Genomic DNA, 24607 nt, shown 5'->3' on the forward strand with positions numbered 1-24607 from the left:
TGGAAGGATGAGTGGACAGAAGGATGGGTGGGTAAATGGATGAGTGGATGGGGGAATGGGTGGTTGGAAGGATGAGTGGTGGAAGGATGGATGGGTGGCTGGCTGGAGGGAGAGACAGCGGATGCTTCCCCTTAGAGGACTGCTGCCTCATACCTCAGACACCACTAAACCTGGTGTCTCTTCCTAGTCCTGGCCCAGAAGGAGCCCCACACTCTACAGCTCCTTGACACTCCAGGAGAGAGGCAGCTCTGCGCTTCCAGCCAGGATCTGAGACCCACTTGCTCACCTGTGCTCGTGTAGTGGATCTTCCAGCCTGTGTGGTCTCCTGACTCATCCGTGACAAAGGTGATGGTCACCGTGTTGCTTTTTGTTTCAATCCTGCGGGGCAATGTCTTCCCACAGAACGGGCCGTGTTCTTCACTGTCTGTTTGAATCTGAGAAAGAAGCTCATGAAAGCAGGGGAGCGGCTGCCCGGGTCTGGCCTGGGCCAGAGGGAAGCAGCCCACCTCCTCAGCAGTTCAGGGAGAGCCAATGAGGCCACCCCAGGCCATGGATCGGGGTGCCCCTCCCCGCTCTCCCTCCCACACTTGTACTCAGAAGGCCCCAGCCTTGGACCCCCACAGCACCTGGAGAGGTGGGGGGGTCGCTGAAGGTGACAGGAACATGGTGGGGGCCGTGCTGCAGGAAGTAGGGGGTGCAGCTGGGCTGAGGGGGAGGATCTGGGACAAGATGATGGCCCCAGAAGCCAGACCTTGAGAAAGTCGTAGGGACACAGGGTTTCAGGGTGCGTCTCCACATCGAAGGACTCCACAAAGTCCAGAATGACACTGAACCCCTCCTCCAGGCGGATGCTGTAAGTACAACTGGAGAGTTTGGGGTACGGCTGTGGGTATTCAGGGCTGCTGAGCTCCCCAGACCGCTGGGTGAAGACCTGGCCGGAGCACAGGGCTGGAAGGAGGGAAGGCGGGGGAGTGACTTGGTGTGCCCTCCATCAGCCCTCGCACCAACAGCAGGGTGGGTGCCTTGGGGAGCAGGAAACTGGGACAGGGATGTGGCTGGGACATCTGCATCCCTGGGTTGGGCTGGGCCCTGCAGACGGCCAGTCCCTGAGGCCTAGCCAGAAACCAAACGACCCACCCGATGGCTGAGGGGCCACTTAGAGAAGGGGTTTCTCTTGCTTTGAGGCTTTAGCCTCATGGAGTGCATGGGCCCTCGCTCACACCCCAAGAGTGTGGTGGTGTCCTGGGCCAGAGTTGCAACCCCAGGGTGGGGGCTAGAGCATTGAGTTCCACCAGGCCCTGCCGGGGTGCAGGGCAGGGGTGGATGGACACACAGGAAGGAGGAAGAGGGGACACTCTCCTTGGTCCCTGGGAATTCGGGAAAAGAGAAGGGCGTCTCCTCGAGCCTAAGGGCCCCTTTGGCACTCCCCCAAATTACCCTACAGCCACCCCAGCGATTCCAAAGTTTATTCATCAAGGGTCTCCTACCCGAACCCAGCCAAGACCAGCCAGCCCCCTGGGTTCCTGGGGGAACCGTCTGGAAGAAGGGTCTCTCATCACCCCCTTCCGCCAGGTCTGGCCCCTGTCCCGGGGACAGCTCCTGGAAGTTCAAGGCAACAGTGATCATGACTGAGTCTGGCGCTCTCCTTCCTCGCTGGAACAGCTGATGCTGCTGCCACAGGCAGGGCATCGGGCTGGGCTCCATCCCTCAAGGAAGGCTTGGTCCCCATCCCATACCACCACCCCACCCGCAGCTGCAGTCGGGGGCATTCGAGTTGTGAGGCCTCTAGGACGTGGGGAGCCCCCACATTACCTGCCTCCTTCCACATGGAAGTGACCTATGGGGCAGTGGGAATCACCCCTGGATTTGGGGGAACCAGACTGCTCCCTCCATGAATACCTCCCAGGGTGTCTCCTCTGTGGGTCAGGCTCCTCCAGGCCAGACCCTGAATGGGGGTGGTTCAAGATTACTCTGGGCTCAGCCTCTGGGGGACCTGGACGCGAGCGAGGCCCTGCCACTCTCTGGGTCTCAGTGCCTCATCTTCAAAACGGGGGGTGAGAGCAAGCCCTTCTGGCCAAGGAGCCTGTGGCCCCATGGAGGAGGCTCCCACAGACCTGGGGTTCATGAGGCTGTGAGGAGGGACAGCAGAGAGGAGCGCACCCCGCCACCTCCTGACCCTCCCACCCCAGAGACACGCAGCAGCAGGTGGGGTGGAGCCAGGTTTATTATTGGGTCCGTGGGGGGTGAATGAGAGTTGGGGCACAGCCATCTCAGCCCGACCCGGAGCTGAGGCCAGCAGGCTGGCTCTGGCTTCTGACCTGCTGGGCAGGCCGGAGCTCCAGGGGAGGCTAGAGGCTCTGCTCTGGAAAAAAGATCAGAGAGACGAGGAGAGACACCGAGAGGGAGAAACCAAGTGTGGGGAGGCAGCGTCAGCGCCAGCAGGTGGGGCTGCCCATGCCCCAGAACACTGGCCAGTTCCACGGTGCAGGGATGGGGTCCCAAGGAACCAGGGCTAGATCCCCCCGACTCTCCCACCCCAGGAGCTGGCAACAGCTGCCCTGGCCGGAAGTGGCTACATGAGGGGTTCCCAGAACCCAGCTAGGGCCAGGTACACGGCGAGGTGTTAGAATTAGCCTCAGTTGGTGGGGGAGGGTGGCACTGGGAATGAGCCTGGCTGCTGGGAGGGGAAAGCAGGGTTGAGAAGCGGAGCTGCAGGCGGGAGGGCCTAGAAGCACCCAGTGTCCAGGGCCCAGGCCTTCCGCACCCCTGGGCAAAGCAGCAATGGCCCTGAGGAGCCCCATGTATCCCAGGACAGGGTGCGCTGGGGCCCAGGCAGCCTCCCTCACCTGAGCAGGTGCGCTTGTTACGGTGCAGGATGTAGCCTACACGGCAGGAGCAGTAGAAACCACCCAGGTGGTTGTGGCAGTGGTGGTCGCAGGCGGGCGCCTCTCCCGGGGCCACCTGGCACTCGTCAATGTCTGGGGGAGAGGCAGGGCCAGGCAGGCCGTCAGGAGGGAGAGGAGGGATCCAGCCTGGCCTCCTCCCAGGAGACCCATGACCTCAGAGTGGACCTCAGAGGAGGCCTCATCCTGTCTAGGGTGGGGAACTGGTGTGGGGCCAATCACCTTCAGGCCTAGGGTTGCTACAAGCTCCCGGCAGCCCTGGGAGAAAGATGCAAACATCACCTCTGTTAAACCAGAGGGAGTTTCAGTGTCCGGCCCAAGGCCACCCAGCTAATGATGGAGTCAATCAAACCCAGGGGGCGGGGCTACAGTGTCGAACCCTTGCAGCCGCTTCCTAAGGAGCAGAGAAATTGAGCCACTTGCCCGAGGTCACACAGTTGGTCTCTGCAGGGACTGAGATCTGAAATCAAACATCCTGGCAGCGCTCCCGCTGGCAGGGCCCCACTTTGTCAGCTGTAAATGGGGTCCTCAGCCCCTGCATCATTTTCGTTTTTTGTTTTTTGAGACGGAGTCTAGCTCTGTTGCCCAGGCTGGAGTGCAGTGGCACGATCTCAGTTCACCACAGCCTCCGCCTCGCGGGTTCAAACAATTCTCCTGCCTCAGCCTCCCTAGTAGCTGGGATTCCAGGTGCATGCCACCACGCCCAGCTAATTTTTGTAGTTTTAGTGGAGATGGAGTTTCACCATGTCGCCCTGGCTGGTCTTGAACTCCTGACCTCAAGTGATCAGCCAGCCTCGGCCTCCTAAAGTGCTTTAATTACAGGTGTGAGCCCCCACACCCGGCCAGTCCCTGTGTCACTTGAGGCGATGCTGTCCTCAGGTCCCTGGCTCAGAGTTGGCGCTCAGCCCATGTGAATGGAGGTCACGGTCACGGCTGTTTTGGTCTTTGCATTGCAGCTGGTGTCAGGCCAGAGGTCCCTCCCCTGCCCTGGGGGAGGTGGGGAAACTGAAGGCAGGGCTGCCTGGCCTAAGACAGAGTTACCCCGACAGTCAGCTGCGCAGACTGAGATGTCGCAGGTCCCCTCTTGGCTCACCCTCGGCTGCGTAGAAGGCCTCGAACCCTGTGAACGGCTTCTCGTTGGAGTAGTCGGAGCGGAAGGTAATGTCCAGGCTGGAGCCCAGTGAGTAGAAGGTGTCGTTGCCAGGGGCCCGCTCCGTGTCTGTGCTCTCATGCCCACACAGCGTGGCCAGCACCTTGGCCCCCGAGCTCAGCTGTGGGGTCAGGTGTCACAGGGAGGGAAGGCAAGACCAGGCCTGATCTCCCTCCTGGCCAAGCCTGGCCCCTGCTCCCAGGTCTCCCTGAACCCTGGCTACTCCGTGTGAACCCCCTGATCCTGAGAGACCCCAGCCCTCCCGTCCTGACGGCACCTTGACGAAGTCGTACTCGCAGAGGTGGGAGAGCTCCAGGTCAAAGTGGGTGAAGTAGAGGCGCAGCCGGTAACCGGGGGGTGCGGTCAGGGTCCAGCGCCACTCCTGGTCATTGGCGTACTCCCCTGGAAAGCCAGGGGATGCCAGGCGCCCAAACACAGGTTCAGGCCACTTCGGGCCCAAGGGGGTGGCCACTGAGCCACACAGCAGGCCCAGGAGGGTCAGCAGCCTGCGGGCAGGGCAGGGGCGGTGAGGGCCCAGGCCTGTGCTCCCACCCCACACCCTGCAGGGAGTCTGTGGGCGCCCACTTACCTCATGGTGTGCCCGTCCAGCTGGCCTGGCCTGGTCTGCAGCCCTACACTGGTCTCACCTTTGATCTGTTTGTCCAGTGCCCTGCCCCTGCCCCCAGCCTCTCTGACTCTGGGATTCTGGGAATCACCTCCATGACTCCAGCCGGCTCAGAGTTCCAGGCAGGGAGGACAGGCTGCTCCAGGAGCCAGGAGTTGGACCTAGGCAACAACAGCTTGGAAACAAATCCTGGCTCTGCCCCCTCCTCTCTTTTTTTTTTTGGATCCTGTTCTGTTGCCCAGGCTTGAGTGCAGTGCTGCAATCATAGCTCACTGCAGCCTCTACTTCCCGGGTTCAAGCAATCCTCCCACCTCGGCCTCCCAGGTGGCTGGGACCACAGGTATGCAATGCCATGTCCGGCTCATTTTACCCCTTCCAGGAATGTGTCTAAGTTTCTGCTGGGGTGAGGGGATGGGGAATGAGGATTGGCTAGGTGGTGGTGGTGGTGTTTTCTTTTTTTTTTTTTTTTTTTTGTTGAGACGGAGTCTCGCTTTGTCACCCAGGCTGGAGTGCAGTGGCCAGATCTCAGCTTACTGCAAGCTCCGCCTCCCAGATTTACGCCATTCTCCTGTCTCAGCCTCCTGAGTGGCTGGGACTACAGGCGTGCACCACTAGGCCTGGCTAAGTTTTGTATTTTTTTTTTTTTAGACGGAGTCTTGCTCTGTTGCCCAGGCTGGAGTACAGTGGCACAATCTCGGCTCACTGCAAGCTCCGCCTCCTGGGTTCATGCCATTCTCCTGCCTCAGCCTCCCCAGTTGCTGGGACTACAGGTGCCCGCCACCATGCCCAGCTAATTTGTTGTATTTTTTTAAAAATTTATTTATTATTATTATACTTTAAGTTGTAGGGTACATGTGCATAACGTGCAGATTTGTTACATAATTTGTTGTATTTTTAATAGAGACGGGGTTTCACCGAGTTAGCCAGGATGGTCTCTATCTCCTGACCTTGTGATTCACCTGCCTCGGCCTCCCAAAGTGCTGGGACCACAGGAGTGAGCCACTGTGCCTGGCCTAAGTTTTGTATTTTTAGTACAGACAGGTTTCACCATGTTGGCCAGGCTGACCTTGAACTCCTGATCTCAAATGATCTGCCCACCTTGGCCTCCCAAAGTGCTGGGATTACAGGCGTGAGCCACCACACCCAACTTTCATGTTTTTATTTTTTGTAGAGAGGTCTTGCTGTTGAAATGGGAAGTTTTGCTGTTGCTCAGCCTGGCTAATTTCTTTCTTTCTTTTTTTTTTTTTTTTTTTTGAGACAGAGTTTTGCTCTGTCGCCCAGACTGGAAGGCAATGGCATGATCTTGGCTCACTGCAACCTCCGCCCCCCGGGTTTAAGCGATTCTCCTGCCTCAGCCTCCCAGGTAGCTGGGATTACAGGCAAGCACCACCATACCTGGTTAATTTTGTATTTTTAGTAGAGATGGGGGTTTCTCCATGTTGGTCAGGCTGGTCTCGAACTTCCGCCCTCAGGTGATCTGCCTGCCTCGGCCTCCCAAAGTGCTGGGATTACAGGTGTGAGCCACCGTGCCCAACCTCAGGCTGGCTAATTTCTTAAACCCTGCTGGAAGGACCTGGTGCCACCAATTCCCAATTCCATTGCAGGCTTAGAAGTTGCTTTTGGCCAGGCTTGGTGGCTCATGCCAGTAATCTCAGCACTTTGGGAGGCCAAGGTACCCGGGTGGATCACGAGGTTGGGAGTTTGAGACCAGCCTGACCAACATGGTAAAATCCCGTCTCTACTAAAAATATAAAAATCATCTGGGTGTGGCAGTGTGCACTTACAATCCCAGCTACTCAGGAGGCTGAGGCAGGAGAATGACTTGAGCCCAGGAGGCAGAGGTTGCCGTGATCCGAGATCGCACCACTGCACTCCAGCCTGGACGACAGAGTGAGACTCCATCTCAAAAAAAATAAATAAATAAGTTGCTTTCCAGTTATTTCACACCTGTTTATCTGTTCTTCCAGCTTCCAGAACTTTGAGGCTGCTGCTTCCTCTTCCACACTCTATCCTCATGGATTCATCTCTTTTCTTTTTTTTAATCCCCTTTGTTTTTGTTTTCGTTTTTTGTAGAGATGGGGGGGGGGGTGGTCTCCCTGTATTGCCCAGGCTGGTCTCGAACTCCTGAGCCAAAGCGATCCACCTGCCTCAGCCTCACAAAGTGCTGGGATTACAGGTGTGAGCCACCAAACCTCCGCCTCCCAGGTTCAAGCAATTCTCCTGCCTCAGCCTCCCGAGTAGCTGGGATTACAGGCATGCGCCACCACGCCTGGCTAATTTTGTATTTTTAGTAGAGATGGGGTTTTTCCATGTTGGTCAGGCTGGTCTCGAACTCCCAAACTCAGGTGATCCGTCTGCCTCAGCCTCCCAAAGTGCTGGGATTATAGGCGTAAGCCACCATACCTAGCCTATTTTCTTTTAGAGACTGGGACTCTGGCTGGGTGTAGTGACTCCTGCCTGTAATCCCAGGAGGCTGGGAGGCTGAGGCAGGTGGGTTGCCTGAGACCAGGAGTTCAAGACCAGCCTGGGCAACATAGCAAGACCTTGCCTCTAAAAAAAATTTTTTTTTTAAATTAGCCAGGCACGGTGGCATGCACCTTTAGTCCCAGCTACTCGGCAGGCTGAGGTGGGAGGATCGCTTGAACCCAGGAGGTCTCAAGGTTGCAGAGAGCCATGTTCATGCCATTGAACTCCAGCCTGGGTGACACAGTAAGATTTTGTCTCAAAAAATACATACATAGTAATAATAATAATGCAAGAAAATTTCCCAGAACTGAAGAATGTGATACTGATCGAAAGTGTGCCCCAAGTGCCCAGAAAAAGGAGATAAAAATATTAATACACCTTTACATATATTTAAAAACACTGGAGAGAAGAATTATGTTCTACAAACAAAGAGAAAGAGAAAAATCAAGCAGCAAATCATATTCAAAAGATCAGAAAAAAGAATTATTTTGCAGTTCAACCTCATCTCTACTAAAAATACAAAAATTAGCCGGGCGTGGTGGTGCATGCCTGTAATCCCAGCTACCTGGAAGGCTGAGGCAGGAGAATCGCTTGAACCTGGGAGGCTGCAATGAGCCGAGATCGCGTCACTGCACTCCAGTCTGGGACAGAGTGAGCCTCCATCTCAATTAGCTAACGTATAAAAAAAAGAGTCTCGCTCTGTCCCAGGCTGGAGTGCAGTGGTATGATCTCAGCTCATTGCAGCGTCCACCTCCTGGGTTCAAGTGATTCTCCTGCCTCAGCCTCCCAGGTAACTGGGATTACAGGCATGTGTCAACATGCCCGGCTAATTTTTGTATTTTTAGTAGAGATGGGGTTTCACCATGTTGGCCAGGCTGGTCTTGAACTCCTGACCTTATGATCCACCAGCCTCAGCCTCCTAAAGTGCTGGGATTACAGGCATGAGCCACTGTGCCCAGCCACGACTCCGTCTTAAAAAAAGAAAAGAAAAAGAAAGAAAGAAACTACACCTGTCTTGTGACTGCTCATTAATCTTACCAAGGTGGTGGTTCAGCCCCAGAACAGGGAAGAGAGTAGTTTTAGGGAGGAACTATTATTATTCTTGTTTCAAGTTGAACTCTAAATTCCTCCCCCGGTCAGCTGGGCCTACGCCCAGGAATGAGCAGGGTCAGCTTGGAGGTCAGGAACAGGATGGGGTCAGTTATGTCATAATTTTGCAAGGGCAGTTTCAATAGGAAGACATAAGGTCCAAGAGATGCCATTCACTAAGGGACTCCATTGGGGGCAGTGAGAAGGCTCTGGACAGCTTCTCCAGAAAGGGGACAATGACAGAGCACTGTTTGGGTGAGGGAGAAGGGACAAGATGGAGGAAGGTAAACAAGAAGGCACCGCCCTTGTTGCTTCCGGGTTCTTCATCACCAACTTACTTGCGTGCGGGAAAATGCAGATCAACTGAGCAGGTGCCCCGGGACGTCAATCCGAAGAGATGGAAACTTACTCGGCCACACCTATGGAGATGCCTCTATCACGCCCTTATCCTGCCCACTGCCCTCCCCCTTCCAGTACCAATGCATAAAAGTCCGCCGCCGGTAAACGCTGGTGTGACTTCCTCGGCCCCTGCATTCGTGGACCGGAGAACCTCACCCGAGAGCGCCAGCGCAACTTCCCTGGCCCCCCACACCTGAGGACCAGAGAACCTTGCCCGAGAGTGTGCGCATATTTGCAATAAAAGACTGCCACTTTCTTATGTACTTTGGCCTCATGTTTAATTACTTAGCTCTCCTAAATTAAGTTACATTAAATTAAATTAAGACAAGCACCTGTTGAGTCCCAGGAGCATTTAGAGAATTAGTGAACATTTTGGGGCTAAATGAGTGATAAATTTATTGAAGACTAAGTAACGAGAAACAAACAGAAAAAGAACCTCCAGGGAAAACAAGAAGCTGTGTAGGAGATAAAATGTTATCATAAGGCCAGATGCAGTGGCTCACACCTGTAATCCCAGCACTTTGGCTTTTGTTTGTGTTTTTCTTTTGAGACAGAGTTTTGCTCTTGTTGCCCAGGTTGGAGTGCAGTGGTGTGATCTCAGCTCACGGCAACCTCCACCTCCTGGGTTCAAGTGATTCTCCTGCCTAAGCCTCCCTAGTAGCTGGGACTACAGTCATGCACCACCACACCTGGCTAATTTTGTATTTATAGTAGAGACGGGGTTTCTCCGTGTTGGTCAGGCTGGTCTCAAACTCTCAACACTGTGCCCGGCCTTAATCCTAGCACTTTGGGAGGCTGAGTCGGGTGGATCACTTGAGGTCAGGAGTTTGAGACCAGTATGGCTAATATGGTAAAACCTTGACTCTACTCAAAATACAAAAATTAGCTGGATGTGGAGGCACGTGCCTGTAATCCCAGCTACTCTGCCTCCTGGGTTCAAGCAATTCTCTTGCCTCAGCCTCCCGAGTAGCTGGGATTACAGGTGTCCGCCACCACACCCGGCTAATGTTTGTATTTTTAGCAGAGACCAGGTTTCCCCATGTTGGCCAGGCTGGTCTTGAACTCCTGACCTCAGGTGATCTGCCCGCCTCAGCCTCCCAAAGTGTTGTGATTACAGTCGCGAGCCACCGTGCCCTGACTAGCTCAAGCAATTCTTAAAGAAAAGCCTGGTCGGGCACGGTGCTACCTGACTTTCAGTTACATGGAGGTAACTGCCAGAGTGCAGCCTGATCAATGCTAAATTATAACTCTATTTCCGTCCAGAGTTATTCTTTTATTTTCTTTTGCTTTTTCCTTTTCTTTAACTGTTTTTTCATTATTATTATTATTATTATTATTATTATTATTTTAAGACAGAAACTTGCTCTGTCGCCCAGGCTGGAGTGCGGTGGTGCGATCTTGGCTCACTGTAACTGTAATCGCCCAAGGGGTTCACCTTGTTGGCTGCCTAGACAGAGCTGATTCATCGAGACCAGGAAATCGCAATAGAGAAAGAGTAATTCATGCAGAGCTGGCTGTGCGGGAGACCAGAATTTTACTGCTACTCAAATCAGTCTCCCCGAGCATTTGGGGAGCAGAGTTTTTAAGGATAACTTGGTGGGTGGGGGAAGCCGGTGAGCCAGGAGTGCTGTTGGTCAGGGATGAAATCAGAGGAAGTCGGAGTCAGAGCTGTCTTCTTGCACTGAGTCCGTTCCTGGGTCGGGGTCACAGGATCAGATGAGCCAGTTTATCCATCTGGGTGGGGCCATGAAGTGCAGGGTCTGCAAAATATCTCAAGGACTGATTTTAGGAGCAGTTTAGGGAGGGTTGGAATCTTGTAGCCTCCAGCTGCATGACTCCAAACCATCATTTCTAATCTTGTGGCTAATGTTAATCCTACAATGACAATCTAGTCCCCAGGCAAGAACATCTGCTTTGAAAAAGGGCTGTGACCGTCTTTGTTTAAACCATATACTAAGTTTCTCCCAAAGTTAGTTCAGCCTACACCCAAGAATGAACAAGGACAGCTTGGCGGTTAGAAGCAAGATGGAGTTGGTTAAGATAGGTCTCCTTCACTGTCTCAGTCATAATTTGGCAAAGGTAGTTTCACAACCTCTGCTTCCTGGGTTTAGGCGATTCCCCAGCCTCAGTCTCCTGAGTAGCTGGCGATATCAACGCGCGCCACCACGCCCGGCTAATATTTGTATTTTTAGTAGAGACGAGGTTTTGCGACGTTGGCTTCCCAACGAGCCTGGCCTCAAGTGATCTGTGCACCTCGGCCTCCCAAAGTGCTGGGATTACAGGCATGAGCCACCAACCCCGGGCTGCGCTCATTGTTCATGAATTTGTAGAGCTTCATCTCCAGACTTCTCCTGATCCTTTCCTGGTGGTCACTGGGTGGGGTGAAAGTCCCAACCCTCCAGTCTTTAGGTCTTACCAACCCCACCCTGAAGCTCCCCGGGGGCTCTACCCTAAATCACTGCGTTAGCATAAACTCGGGAGTTATCTGACGGAGCATATAAGGAATGACAAGACACTCCTACCCATCAGGAATTTCCAAAGGTGTTAGGGGCTCCGTGGCAGGAAGTGGGGACAAACACCAAATCGATTTCTTTTTCTACTACAGAAGATAAACACCAAAATAATTAGCTCCAAGAAGGAAAGAGGCTGCGGGAGGAGGACTATGATTTTTCTTCTGACAAGCCACAGGGACCCATGAATCCTTAAGCCGGGGGCCTGGCTCATTTTAATAAATCAAATTTTGAAAAGTCTAGATAGGATTGATGTTATTCCCCATACCACACTGGGCCTGTTTGTGGCCCAAAAATTTCTGGGCCCAAAGATTCTGTGGCCCAAAGATTCTGGGGGACCCAGGTTGTGTCCTCATCAAGGCTGCTTGTTTCAGTAATTATCCTGGGCTGCATCGCACTCACCTGGTCGTGGGGCTCAGGCTTGCCCCCATCCCTGGCACATGCCCCTTCAAGGCGGGCAGGTGTGTATAGACTTGACTATAGGCTGGGGAGGCAGAGGATCCACGCTGCCAGCAACTTCATCTTCCTGCTGCTGCTTCTCAGATCTCCTGCTTCCCAGATGGCCCCGGCTGTTTCTGCAACCTGGTCCACCCTCCCTCCTCTCTCCTCGCCCTGATAGGTGGTCCTGATGGGCCAGTGCAGAGCGCTGGCACTGGTTGAGTGCTGTGTCGCACGTGCTTCTCACCAAAGCTTCCTAACGGACGGTGTGCTCCCCCTCTGACATCGGGGTAACAGGCAGAGGGTCTGCATGGCTGCAGGTCACAGAGCTAAGGGAAGCAGAGTTGAGATCTGGACCGAGGTCTGATTCCAGAGCCCTTGGGGAAAGGCCCTCACGCCTAGGGGGTCATGGGATCCTCCCTCTAAGGGGGCAGCATTCCTGCCTGGATCTTGGCCAGGGAGTAGATGTCAGAGAGGCCATCCATTCCAGGACATTCAGAGTGCCTGGCCTGAGATGCAGGAGGCCCTGGGGTGAGCAGGGTGGAGTGGCCTCAGACGGTGGCTGCTGATTGGCTGTGTGTCCTTAGGCACATCGCCTTGCCTCTCTGTGCAGCAGGAACAGTACCTTGCAGGCAGGTGGTTGTGAAGATTAAAGTGCCTGGTCCACCCAGCTGCAGCCTGGCCTGTTAAGCTCCGGAAATAGCCCCTGCCAACCCACCTGACCGCCAGCTGCTCCTCTCGGGCCTTCCCTGGGACTGTGAAGGCCCCGGGGCAGACGCCAGCTCCCCAGACTGATTTGAAAGGTCAGGGTGGCCTGGAGAAGTTAGCCTGAGGTCAGATCTGCTGAAGGGCCAAAGGTCTGAAGGTGCTCAGTCTGGTGAGCTCACAGGGGTGGGGAGTGGGGGGCGGGTGGAGCCTGGAGGGCTGTGACTGGCCTGAGGCCAGAGTTTATGGCGAAATTGAATCCCCCTTATTCTGATGTCCCGGAAAACATTCCCGGGTGAGTCAGGGCTCTGAGGTGGCTGCCTCAGCTGGGAGTGGGGCCTCCCACCCTGATTCATCCTGTGGCCCAGGCCCTGCCCAGGGTGGGGAAAGGGGTTGGCAACTCAGGCCCATGCCCATGCAAGGAGGGTTCTTTTTCTGTCCTCCTCCCACCACCGTTGCATCCTGGAAGGCAGGAGTTCAGCACCTTGGAGAGGGGACAGCCCCTGTCCTCGCAGTCCCTGGTGCGGGCGCCCACATCTGCTTTCTCAATTTGTCCACACGGGAGGCAGGGCATGGTGGGAATTTGAACCCAAGCCTGAATACCTCGAGTGGGGTCAGGGTACAGTCACTGGGCCAGTGTTAAGCTCCTGATGTGCTTAAAAAGGCCCAAAAAACTAGCCCTGCAACCCCTTCCTATATTTGCCCTGGAGCACCTGGATGGGACCTGACTTACACCTGTGAGTGGCCTCAATTCTGAGGAGGTTCCCGGGCAGCCCCACCCTGACCTCACTCACCCCACTGCCTTGGGGGGCTGTCACCAGTGGTCTTGTGAAGGGTTTGGTAAAGGGACGGCTACGTCAGCTTCCCAGGACAGTTCTGGGTCCCACATGATGACTGCGGTGACCCTCTGTGCCCCAGGTTATCCATGAGGGCCCACCTGCAGCCCCAGGCCTGCAGCAGACCCTTGGGGGTCAGACAGCAAGGCCCCTGCAGACCCTCACCCCAGAGGCGCCCAATGAATGTGGCCCTGCCTGGGCCCAGCCAAGGTCAGGAGACACAGAACTCCAATCTTTGCTATAAATACACGTGTTTGGTGAGTGAGGGGCAACAGAAGGCAGAGAGATGGCGCTGTACACAGCTGGTATAGGCTTGGAGGTGGAACGCCAGAGAGACAGACACACAGACAGTCCGCCTAGCAGGGCAGGCCGGGCAGCATTCTGGGGCTTGTAACACTTGGTTGGTGGGCGAGAGCCGGGAGGAGGTCTGGCCCAGGGCTCGAGGGGCCGAGGCACCCTGCAGGCTCCAAGGTCCGAGGTCCTGGGTGGCATCCGCGGTGGCACCTGGGCTCAGCTCACGTCATTCAGGGCCTGGAGGGACACGAGGCCAGTCAGGAGGGTGCTCTGGGTCCCTGGGTCCCCCCGCCTGGCCCCACAGGCCACCCACCTTGCGGGCAAACTCGGGCAGCACGAAGGCGGCGCGGTGCACATCGGAGTTGTAGTACTTCAGCTGCATCTGTGCCACCTGCTGCTGCGTCAGCGGCTGAACCGGCTCCTGGAAGTTGGTGCTCTGGGGACCGGGCCAGGGCACATCAGGGGGGGTACTTTTTTTTTTTTTTGAGACGGAGTCTCGCTCTGTTGCCCTCGCTGGAGTGCAGTGGCGTCATCTCGGCTCACTGCAACCTCTGCCTCCTGGGTTCAAGTGATTCTCCTGCCTCAGCCTCAGGTACACGCCACCACACCCAGCTAATTTTTTTTTTTTTTTTTTGTATTTTGAGTAGAGATGGAGTTTCTCCATGTTGGTCAGGCTGGTCTTGAACTCCTGACCTCAAGCAATCTGCCCGCCTTGGTCTCCCAAAGTGCTGGGATTCCAGGCGTAAGACACTGCGCCCGGCCTGGGGACGGCTCTTTTTTTATTTTTTATTTTTTTTGAGATGGAGCCTTTCTCTGTCCCCCAGGCTGGAGTGCAGTGGTGTGATCCCGGCTCCCTGCAAGCTCCGCCTCCCGGGTTCACGCCATTCTCCTGCCTCAGCCTCCCCAGCAGCTGGGACAACATGCAAACGCCGCCGTGTCCAGCTAATTGTTTTGTATTTTTAGTAGAGATGGGGTTTCACCGTGTTAGCCAGGATGGTCTCCATCTCCTGACCTCGAGATCCGCCCGCCTCGGCCTCCCAAAGCGCTGGGATTCCAGGCGTGGCCACCGCGCCCGGCAGGGGGAGGGATCTTTATTTACTTCCCCCGACCCCCACCCCTGGGCACCCCCATCTCACCGGGTTCTTGCTGCACAGCATGAAGCCGATCTGGCCGCTGGGGTAGGTGGGGATGGTGCAGTAGGCGTAGGCCACCACAGGGAACAGGGACTGGCAGAACTGCCGCATCTCCTTGATGAGGTCCAGGTGCAGCCACTGGCACTCGCCTGGGGGCCCCGAAGCATCAGCATCTGGCAGGGCCTGCCCTGCCCCGCCCCACCCGCCCCACTGCTCCAGGCCTGTGGCTCACCCTGGCAGCAGAGGACACCATCTTCCTTGAGGGCCGTCTTCATAAGCTGGTAATAGGACTCCTTGAAGAGACTTTCGGCGGGGCCTGGGGAAGGATGGAGGGAGACACACTGAACAGAGTCTGGCTGAGACCTCCAGGGCCACTCTTACCCCGCTACACAGACCCACACAGCTGCCAGGTGGCCAGAGCCAGGATCTGAACCCAGGTCTGTGGGTGACAGGCTCCACACCTGAGTCCCATTCTTGGGGGAGTGTCATTGGCACCACAGCAGAGGAACCTCTAATCCAGGCCTTGGTCCAAGACTAGAACCTGCCCCCACTCCAGTGCTGACCAGTCCAGAGCAGAGGGGAGGCTGAAGAGGACACAGGGGCCTCAGTGTCCCAATGCCAGATCCTCACTCTCCTTGGGGCCCAGCTTGTGAACTCAGGGCAGTGGCCCGGCTCCTGCCTACTGTCCTGAGCCATGTTTCAGAGGGCAGGTAACAACTGAGAAGGGAAAAGTACAGCTCTAGTTCAAGGGGCGGGAGGCTGCTCTATCCTCGACTCTGAAGGCCTGGGGGAGGCTGACCTCCAGACCCGCAGCTGTCAGAAAACCCTGGGGCCCATCCGCTGCTTACCCATAGGGTCTGAGGAGTCAGTGATGATCACATCGAAGGCATCCTGATTCTGTTTCATGAACTCAAAACCGTCACCCACATGTAGGGTCAGCTTCGAGCTAGAGTAGCCAATGGCCATGCCTGGCAGGAACTTCTTGGAGACTTGGATGACATCCTGGAGGGGATGGGAGGGACCAGACTGGGCCAAGGGGCTGGGGGACCTGGAGCCAGACACAGCCACGTGGGACTCTCCAAGTGCCTCACAGGCAAGTGACCTTGGCCAAGCCCTTCCTTTTTTTTTTGTTTGAGACAGGGTCTCACTCTGTGGCCTAGGCTGGAGTACAGTGGCATGGATCATGGCTCACTGCACCTTCGGCCTCCAGGGCTCAGGTGATCCTCCCACCTCAGCCTCCTGAGTAGCTGGGACTTCGAGTGTGTTCCATCATGCTCGGCTACTTTTTAAATTTTTGGTAGAGATGGAGTCTCCCTATGTTGCCTCGAACTCCTAGGCTCGAGGGATCCTCCCACCTCGGCCTCCGAAAAGCGCTAGGATTACAGTTGTGAGCCTCCACAGCTGGCCCCTTTTAGGAACCTCAGTTTATAATGTGTAAAGCGGGAAAAACTCTGGTACCTCTCTTTCTCCTTGAGAGCCGGCTCTTGCCTGTGGCTTGAGCTCCTCTCTCCCAACCCTACCCGCTCCTTCCAGACCAAATCACCCTGTCTGAGTGGCTTTCTTGTCCCTTCCTATTTATTTCTTTTCTTTTTTTTCTTTTTTGAGATGGAGTCTCGCTGTGTCACCCAGGCTGGAGTGCAGTGGCGCAATCTCAGCTCACTGCAAGCTCCGCCTCCCGGGTTCACCCCATTCTCCTGCCTCGGCCTCCCGAGTAGCAGGGATTACAGGCGCCCGCCACCACGCCCGGCTAATTTTTTGTATTTTTAGTAGAGACGGGGTTTCACCGTGTTAGCCAGGATGGTCTCGGATCTCCTGCCCTGGTGATCCACCCGCCTCAGCCTCCCAAAGTGCTGGGATTACAGGTGTGAGCCACCACGTCCGCCCAGTCAATATTTATTTTTTCGAGACAGAGTCTTGCTTTGCTGCCCAGGCTGGAGTGCAGGGGCACGATCTCAGCTCACTGCAACGCAACCTCCTGCCTCGGCCTCCCAAGTAGTTGGAATTACAGGCGCATGCCACCAAGTCCTGCCATTTTTTTTTTTTTTTTTGTATTTTTAGTAGAGACGGAGGTTCCATCATGTTGGCCAGGCTGGTCTCAAACTCCTGACTTTGTGATCCGCCCACCTCAGCCTCCCAAAGTGCTGGGAGGCGTGAGCCACCATGTCTGGCCATTTGATGTCTCCTTTAACTAGGACATCAGCTCCTAGGGGGCAGGGACTGATCTGTCTACCACTGTCCCCGTACCCGGGCAACACCTGGCACGTAGCATGATTTTAGTGAGCAGCTACTGAGCGTAAGGGGTAATGTACTAATAGTTGAGCTGTCTCGGGGCCCTGCCGGGGGATGAGATTAAAAATCAGCTTAAAAATCAGCTTAGTCGACTGGGCGGGATGGCTCATGCCTGTAATCCCACTACTTTGGGAGGCCAAGGCTGGCAGATCACCTGAGGTCACGAGGTCCAAGACCAGCCTGACCAACATGGAGAAACCCCATCTCTACTAAAAATATAAAATTAGCTGGGCATGGTAGCGCATGTCTGTAATCCCAGCTACTTGGGAGGCTGAGGTGGAAGAATTACTTAAGCCTGGGAGGTGGAGGTTGCAGTGAGCCAAGATTGTGCTACTGCACTCCAGCCTGGGCAACAAGAGCAAAACTCCGTCTCAGAAAAAAAATTCTAAGGATTCGATGTGCTTCAGATTTCATTACTAAGAACTCGCCACGCAGGTGCCCTCACCACCTGCCAGGCTCTCTGCCATCTGGTTTTCCTACTGAACCCTCCCTGACCAGGTGTTTTCCAGATGGGGAAACAGGCCCCACCTGCCTTGCTCAGGGGTGTGCACCCATTTCAAGGGAACAGCTGGCTAGCGGGAGAACCAGGACTCAAAGCCCACCCAGTTGGCTCAATGCCGGCACTCACCTCGTCTATCTCACACTGGACCACAGACTCCACGGAGGGGTGCTTCACCACCTCACGCAGGACACCTCCATCTCCGCCCCCGATGATCAGCACCTGGGAGGAGGGGGCAGTAAAGGCAGGGGCCCTGGCAGAACTGGGCGCCCCCAGGACCCAGAAGCAGACCCCCTGGTCCCTCGGACCCACGGGCCTCATCATTTTCTACCCTCGGAAAATCTTTCGTGCTGGTGTCCCCTTTCCTGGAAGTTGCTTCCAGGGCTGCCCTAGGCTTCCGAGGCGGCGTCAGTGTCGGCCCCCACCTCTCTGCGGGACTCCCTGGCCTTGCTAGCACTTTCTCTGACAACCGTGCAGGCAGCATCTGGGAAGAGTCCGGGGCACACCTGGGGCCGCCCCTCGTCCGGCACTGTTCCAGGGGACACTGGGGTACCTTTCGCGGGTTGGCGTGGCTGCAGAGAGGCAGGTTGGCGATCATCTCCTGGTAGGAGAACTCGTCCCTCTCCGTGCACTGGATGACACCGTCCAACACCAGCACGTTGCCATAGGTCTTACTGCGGGCGGAGTGACAGTCAGGGGCCTGGGTTCTCTGGGGTGGGGAAAACATACCCCAAGCCGCCCTGGGTGAGGAGGGTCTCCCCAACCCGCCTAGGGGTCCCAGGGGTGGGGAGCGATGGTGACACGTGGCGAGGAACGGCAGGCGGGCCGCCGGGTGCAGGCTGGGGTGGGAACCGGGGTCTACTCGGGTTCTGACGTATCCCGAGGCTGACACGTGGAGCGGGGCGCAGACTCCGGCTCCCCCGCCCAAGAGGCCAGCCCGCAGCCCCAGCCCCAGCCCAGGGAGGCGGGGTGAGGGGTGGCGAGGGAGTCAGGGCAGGACGGGGTCCGGCCGGCTTGGGTCCCGGCGTGGAGGGGCCCGTGAGGCGGGCAGCAGGCGGCCTGGGCTGAGCCGAGGAAGCCGGCGCCCGCGGGCAGCGGCGGTACCTGCGGAAGACTAGGATGTCCTGGTAGCGCGAGCGCCGGTGGTGGAGCAGCTGCTCCACCTGCAGCGACAGGGCCTGGCCGGGCCACAGACTGCAGGTCTCGCGGAACCAGCCCTCGCGGATGGCGGCGGGGCCGGATGCAGCGGGGCCATCGGGGCCGGGCTCCATGGCGGGCAGGCGGGCGGGCGGCGCGGGGCGCGGGCCCGGGACTGCAGGCCGCGCGGAGCCGCAGCACAACGGGACCAGCTCCGCCTGCCGCCCGCGCCGCAACCTAACCCGGGCGCGGGGCGGGGCCTGCCGGCGGGGGCGGAGCCCGCGCTCTCCAATGGCAAAGGGGCCTCGCCGGGCGCTCATTGGCCACCGGCACGCAGAGTGGCGCGGAGTGGCTGGGGGGCGCCGTCCGTCGGCGGCAGCAAGGTAGTGCGGCCCGCTGCAGGGGCCACGTGGGGCCCGGCCGGGGCCGGGCTGCCGGGCAGGGTTCCGGGGCGGGCTGGGCCGGCGGAAGGGGTCTGGGTCCTTCCTCCGCCTCAACCAGCCGGGGCGGTGCACCACCGGCCTCTGCTCCCTTCTCGGGGTTGGGAAGCACCGAGGGCCGCTAGGGACTGCGGGACTCGGGCTTGGTGCGGAGTGCGAGAGCGCTGGGACGTGCGGACTCGGGAGTCAGCCTTTGGGCTGGAGACACGGGAGCGGGCAGCTACAGTGGGTTACGTTGTTGCACGGAGCGAGTAGAACGTATCCCTCGCTGCGTCCAAAATCTGGTTCCTTGTTGGATTTGAACAGATTATGTGGCTCGTCGGGGCGAACTGAGGGTTTTTATTTACTTGGAAAGAATCATCACAGTCCGCGAATTAACAAGCTGGATTTAGCCATTTTCCCTTAGTTCCTCTGAGCCATGAGCCTATGGCTGTTGAATACGAGAGAAGTGCTTTTCTAAACGAGTTTCTAAATTTACCAAGTGTCCAGGAAGAGGCCCAGAACATACATATTCAGCACCAGAAAAGACTGGCACGCAATTTTTCTTGACAAACTGGGTCTTGCTCCTTGAAGGGTGGGTGGGAATGTGCTTTCTGTTTTTATGAGAATGTCAAAGAACTTCTCAGAATCACATTAAGCATGCTAATTACCAAATATTAAATGCTAATTGTTCTACACGCAGTTCGAATGCCAAGGAAGATGAAACTGGTATAAGCTACTCCTGACATTATGTCAGGGATGGTTTTGACACGTTTTGCAGCCTCCGCCTGGAGGTGGGGAACGTTTCCTGTGTCGTCCCCAGAGCTGAATAAGTGTTGTTTATCGGTGAGAGCAAGCCTCAAGCCTAGGCAACAATGTGCCTTGCTTGCCTTTAAGCCCCTTCTAAAGGGGAGGTAAACCAAGACCGATAAAGAATTGCTAGGTGCCTGGGCGCGATGGTTCACCCCGGTAATCCCAGCACTTTGGGAGGCCGAGGCGGGCAGATCACGGGGTCAAGAGATCAAGACGATCCTGGCTAACATGGTGAAACCCCGTCTCTACTAAAAATACAAAAGTTAGCTGGGCGTGGTAGTGCGCGCCTGTAGTCCCAGCTACTCGGGACGCTGAGGCAGGAGCATCGCTTGAACCCGGGAGGTGGAGGTTGCAGTGAGCAGATATTGTCACTGCACTCCAGCCTAGCCTGGCGACAGAGCGAGATCTGCCTTTTTTTTTTTTTTGAGACGAGTCTCGCTTGTCGCCTAGGCTGGAGTGCAGTGGTCGGATCTCGCCTCGCCTGCAAGCTCCGCCTCGGGTTCACGCCATTCTCCTGCCTCAGCCTCGAGTAGCTGGGACTACAGGCGCCCGCCACTGCCTGTATTTTTTTCAGTAGAGACGGGTTTCACTGCATAGCCAGGATGGTCTCGGATCTCCTGACTCATGGATTCACCCGCTGCCTCGCCTCCCAAAGTGCTGGGATTTCAGGCTTGAGCCACCAGCTCGCCCCCGGACTGCCTTTAAAAAAAAAAAAAAAATTATTGCTAGGCATAGGCTGGGCGCTGTGGCTCACGCCTTCGTAATCCCAGCACTTGGGAGGCTACATGGGTGGATCATCTGAGGTCAGGGAGTTCAAGACTAGTCTGGCCAACATGGTGAAACCTCGACTCTACTAAAGATACAAAAAATTAGCCAGGGTGGGTGCGGACGCCTGTAATCCCAGCTATTCAGGAGCCTGATGGTGAGAGTCGCTTGAACCCGGGAGGTGCAGGTTGCAGGAGTCGAGATTTTCACTGTGACCAGCCTGGCGACAGGAGCAAACCCATCAAAAGAACGTGCCAGCGGCGAAGCCCAATGAACACACCCAGGACTCGGGAAATGGCGAGGATCACTGAGCCCAAGAGCCGGAGACCACCAAAACATGGCCAAGGAACCTGAAGCCCTGCAACAAAACATTGCTGGAAGAAGCCCGCATGTACTAATCTTTGAAACAAAGACGATTTGCAGCGTCCGCGTGACGGTGAGTCAGTAACTGAAAGCCACAGGCCTGACGGTTCAACCCCACTGTCGCGTCCGTCCACTGCCTGTACCTCTGCCTGCCTGTAACTGCTCAGGCACTTGTTCGTGTTCCCTGAGCCAGATCATAAGCTCTGAAGCTGAGGATGGTGGCCGTAGATGGCGGCCTGCATGCAGCCAGGTGCCTTGTGGATCAGCTTGCTTTTAGGTGGTGAAGGACTGACCGTAGACATGGCCCTGGCTTTCCAGGGCACTGCATAGGGGCAAGTGGAGGGCCAAGTCCATCCCATCCCTTCTACAAGCTGGACAAAGCTGCTCCGGCATGTGGGTCCTCACATGACAAAGGCTCACACATTGACATCCTTTGTCTTCCTGTAGAGGGAGTGAAACTGAGGCCTCAGCCTCCAGCAGGAACAGAACTTGAGACCTCTGGGCCAGAGTGCACAGAGATTGCACAAACCTTCCAAGTTCAGAGAAGACCAAAACCCTGAATAAATTACAGACAAAAAAGCCCCCAAATGTACAGCACTGTGAATCCAAAAATGCCACCTGACTTCAGGTCACGAGTAAGAAAAACTGATTTTGCCAGAAGTAGCCATTACTGCACAGCCCAGTTACAATCACAATTGACGTTAAAGTCAGGCCAGATGACTACAGAAGTCTACAGAAAAAAAACCAGGATTGGCCATGTGTGGTGGCTCACGCTTGTAATCCCAGCAGTTCAGGAGGCCGAAGGGGGTGGATCGCCTGAGGTCAGGAGTTCAAGACCAGCCTGGCCAACGTGGTGAAATTCCATCTCTACTAAAAATACAAAAATTAGCTGCCATGGTGGCACGCACCTGTCATCCCAGCCACTCGGGAGGCTGAGGCATGAGAATTGCTTGAATCTGGGAGGTGGAGGTTTCAGTGAGCCACAGTCCCACCACTGCACTCCAGCCTAGGTGACAGAGCAAGACCCTGTCAACAACAACAAAAAAAACAACAACAAAAAAACCAACACCAAAAATCAAAACAAAAAACAAAAACAAAAACAAAACAGGATTGAGAAAATCAGGCTTTAGCATGAACTGTTTCTCCCTAAAATTCAGACCAATGTACCTCAAAAATCCAGTTATAAAGTTAAGTGTCTAGTGGGTTAACTATCCCACCCAAGCTCCTAAAAAGTGTCGTTATAAAAGGAAAACGGGGAGACAGGGTAGAGGAGAGAAAGGTGGGCCAATGGCTGCTGTTCAAGGAAATGGTTTAAATGGGGCTGCCACGTGCTTATGTGTCTGTCACAAGAGGCTTGTTAGGCAGTTAGCACTTGAGTCATTTTTCTAGCCTTCCATTCAGCCAGGCAGCCAGCTGTGGTTATGAGTGGGAACAATTTTGGCCATTACGTGGTGTGGCTTGGTTGAAAATGCCTCTGGCAAGCTGCCTAAGGCACCGCAAACAGCAGCATACCTCCTTGAGCACACAGCCTTCCTGCTCATAAATTCTCTCTACCTCCAACCCAGCCAGCCCTGCCAGATCCCTTTCCCTTCCTCTTGGAGCACAGGCCCAGCCATGGACTCCACTACTCAGTCACTGTACAGTTTCTGACCCACACACACCCCTTTATGTGCTCCTTGGCCTCCTTCGTCCTGTCCCAGGTGCTCCCCAAGTGACCTGACATTGAGCTCCAGCTGTTCTTTGAACACCCGAAGACCATCATCTCTACCCCATGGCTCAAGAGTTCTGGATTTGGGGGTTGATGGATCAGTTAACCTGCGCAAACAGCATCTAGGGACTGACAGTGGGTTGCGAACTTTTTATTTGGCAAGATTGACCATTTGAAAAGATCTTAAACTCCTGTCTAAGGTTCCTGTCTTTTAAAAAACAAACAGAAGGCTGGGCGCCATGGCTCAGGCCTGTAATCCCAGCACTTTGGGAAGCCAAGGTGGGTGGATTATCTGAGGTCAGGAGTTCAGGACCAGCCTGGCTAACATGGTGAAACCCCATCTCTACTAAAAATACAAAAATTAGCCAGGCGTGGTGGTGGGCGCCTGTAATCCCAGCTACTCAGGAGGCTGAGGCAGGAGAATGTCTTGAACCCAGGAGGTGGAGGTTGCAGTGAGCCAAGTTCGTGCCATTGCACTCTAGCCTGAACGACTGGAGAGGGAAACTTTGCCTCAAAAAACAAACAAACAAACAAAAACATCATGACAAAGACAAAACCAATATGGAAAACTTCCAAAGAAAGGGTGCAGCATTACTTCAACTCTCTGGGAGACCGTTTTCATTCGTCTCTAACCAGTGGTAAGACCAATGCACCCGCTCAGCCAGGCTCAGGCCTGTGGCTTCAGCTAACAGTGGTTCTCAAACTTCAGCAGGCAGAAGAATCATCAGGAGAGCCGGGTGAGCACAGCGGCCCCGGCAGCCTCCTGGCTCTGGGTGGCACTGGATTCTTTCTGACAAGCCCCCATCTGGGCTGTCAGAAACCTCCGCTTTGAGTAGCGCTGCCATAGAGCTCTCTGGAAATCCCTTGCTCCTCAGGGTCCAGTCCGAATGCCCCTTTCACTAGGCCTCTCAGGCCATCCTCAGTAGAAAAGAATTTCTCATTTTGGCCGGGTGCAGGGGCTCACGCCTTGCAATCCCAGTACTTTGGAAGGCTGAGGCGGGCGGATCACTTGAGGTCAGGAGTTCGAGACCAGTCTGGCCAACATGGTAAAACCCCGTCTCTACTAATTAGCTGGGTGTGGTGGTGGGCGCCTGTAATCCCAGCCACTTAGGAGGCTGAGGCAGGAGAATCGCTTGAACCCAAGAGGCAGAGGTTGCAGTGAGCCGAGATCACGCCACTATGCTCCAGCCTGGGTGACAAGAGTGAGACTCTGTCTCAAAAAAAAAAAAAAAAAAAAATTCCACTTGTCAATTTTTTATAGCAGAGACTGCCATTTTTGGGCAGTGACTGTTCTTTGTCCTTTGATGTCTGTTCTTCCCAAATTCTATAATAGAACCCTGGGCTTTTAGCTGGACACATGGATGACTGAAATAATGACATTTCCTAATATCCCTTGCTGTGGTCATGTGACTAAGTTCTGACCAGGGAAGTTGAAATGGGCAGTGTCCTATTCAAAGAGATTGGGTGCTCTTCTTTCCTCCTCCCAGCAGACGGGAATGAGAAAGTAATGGCTGGAGCAAGGGCAGCCACCCTGCATCATGAGGCGGCAGCCTTGCATTTGAGCTGAGGATGGTAAAACAATAGGAGTCTGTGTCTGATGATCATGAGCATCACACTAGCTCTGGACCAACTATATTTACAAAAGAGGAGGAAAATCATCTCTCTTGTTAAAAGTCACTCAAATCATCTCTCTTGTTAAAAGTTTGGCTTTTCTGTCATTTGCAATCAACCTAGTCCTAGCTAATACAAACTCCAGCCTATCTTAGGACAGGGCTGTTCTCTGCTGTTCTGCTTGAATGGGAGCTCTCTGACAGCAGTGATGTGTGATTTAGTTTGGTACACCCCAAAGGGTATCATATACAGTTGGCAGTCTCAATACTTTGTGGGATGCATTTCAAAGAAAAAAGGTTCCTAGGTTAAGTATTTGTAAAAACCAAAGTAATGGCATTCTGTGCTTATTAGCCCATCTCAGGATTAAAATAAAATGAAATTCTAAAGAAATTATCAGAGATTGGGTCACAAATTTATACAAAAGTTCAGTGCTGCATTATTAAGAATAGTACCAA

The 24607-nt window shown here is 55.0% G+C and overlaps 2 protein-coding genes across 3 annotated transcripts in view; both read right to left on the minus strand.

Annotated features, from left to right (window-relative positions):
- Positions 1-4761, minus strand: part of MASP2 (mannan binding lectin serine peptidase 2) — a 19547-nt gene extending 14786 nt beyond the window's left edge. The window contains exons 1-6 of one of the 2 annotated variants that reach the window (XM_031664353.1): positions 4643-4759; positions 4331-4559; positions 3997-4174; positions 2847-2978; positions 752-948; positions 287-434 (exon numbers count right to left, since the gene is read on the minus strand). In XM_031664353.1, the coding sequence (XP_031520213.1) occupies positions 287-434; positions 752-948; positions 2847-2978; positions 3997-4174; positions 4331-4559; positions 4643-4647 (889 nt within the window). In that variant the 5' untranslated portion in view covers positions 4648-4759. Of the gene's footprint in view, positions 1-286; positions 435-751; positions 949-2206; positions 2363-2846; positions 2979-3996; positions 4175-4330; positions 4560-4642 lie in introns of those variants that run through there. The other variant, XM_021935922.2, reaches the window with a different exon arrangement.
- Positions 4762-13355: 8594 nt separating this feature from the next.
- On the minus strand, positions 13356-18732 carry SRM (spermidine synthase). The gene is made up of 8 exons (XM_009192078.2): positions 18441-18732; positions 17890-18010; positions 17466-17558; positions 15397-15550; positions 14781-14864; positions 14552-14697; positions 13729-13851; positions 13356-13652 (listed from the first exon to the last, which is right to left on the minus strand). Exons 1-8 carry the CDS (start codon positions 18605-18607, stop codon positions 13632-13634), a joined length of 909 nt encoding a protein of 302 aa, XP_009190342.1. The 5' UTR covers positions 18608-18732; the 3' UTR covers positions 13356-13631.
- Positions 18733-24607: the final 5875 nt, after the last annotated feature.

The sequence above is a fragment of the Papio anubis genome, chromosome 1 (assembly GCF_008728515.1).
Source record: "Papio anubis isolate 15944 chromosome 1, Panubis1.0, whole genome shotgun sequence".
Classification (NCBI taxonomy): domain Eukaryota; kingdom Metazoa; phylum Chordata; class Mammalia; order Primates; family Cercopithecidae; genus Papio; species Papio anubis.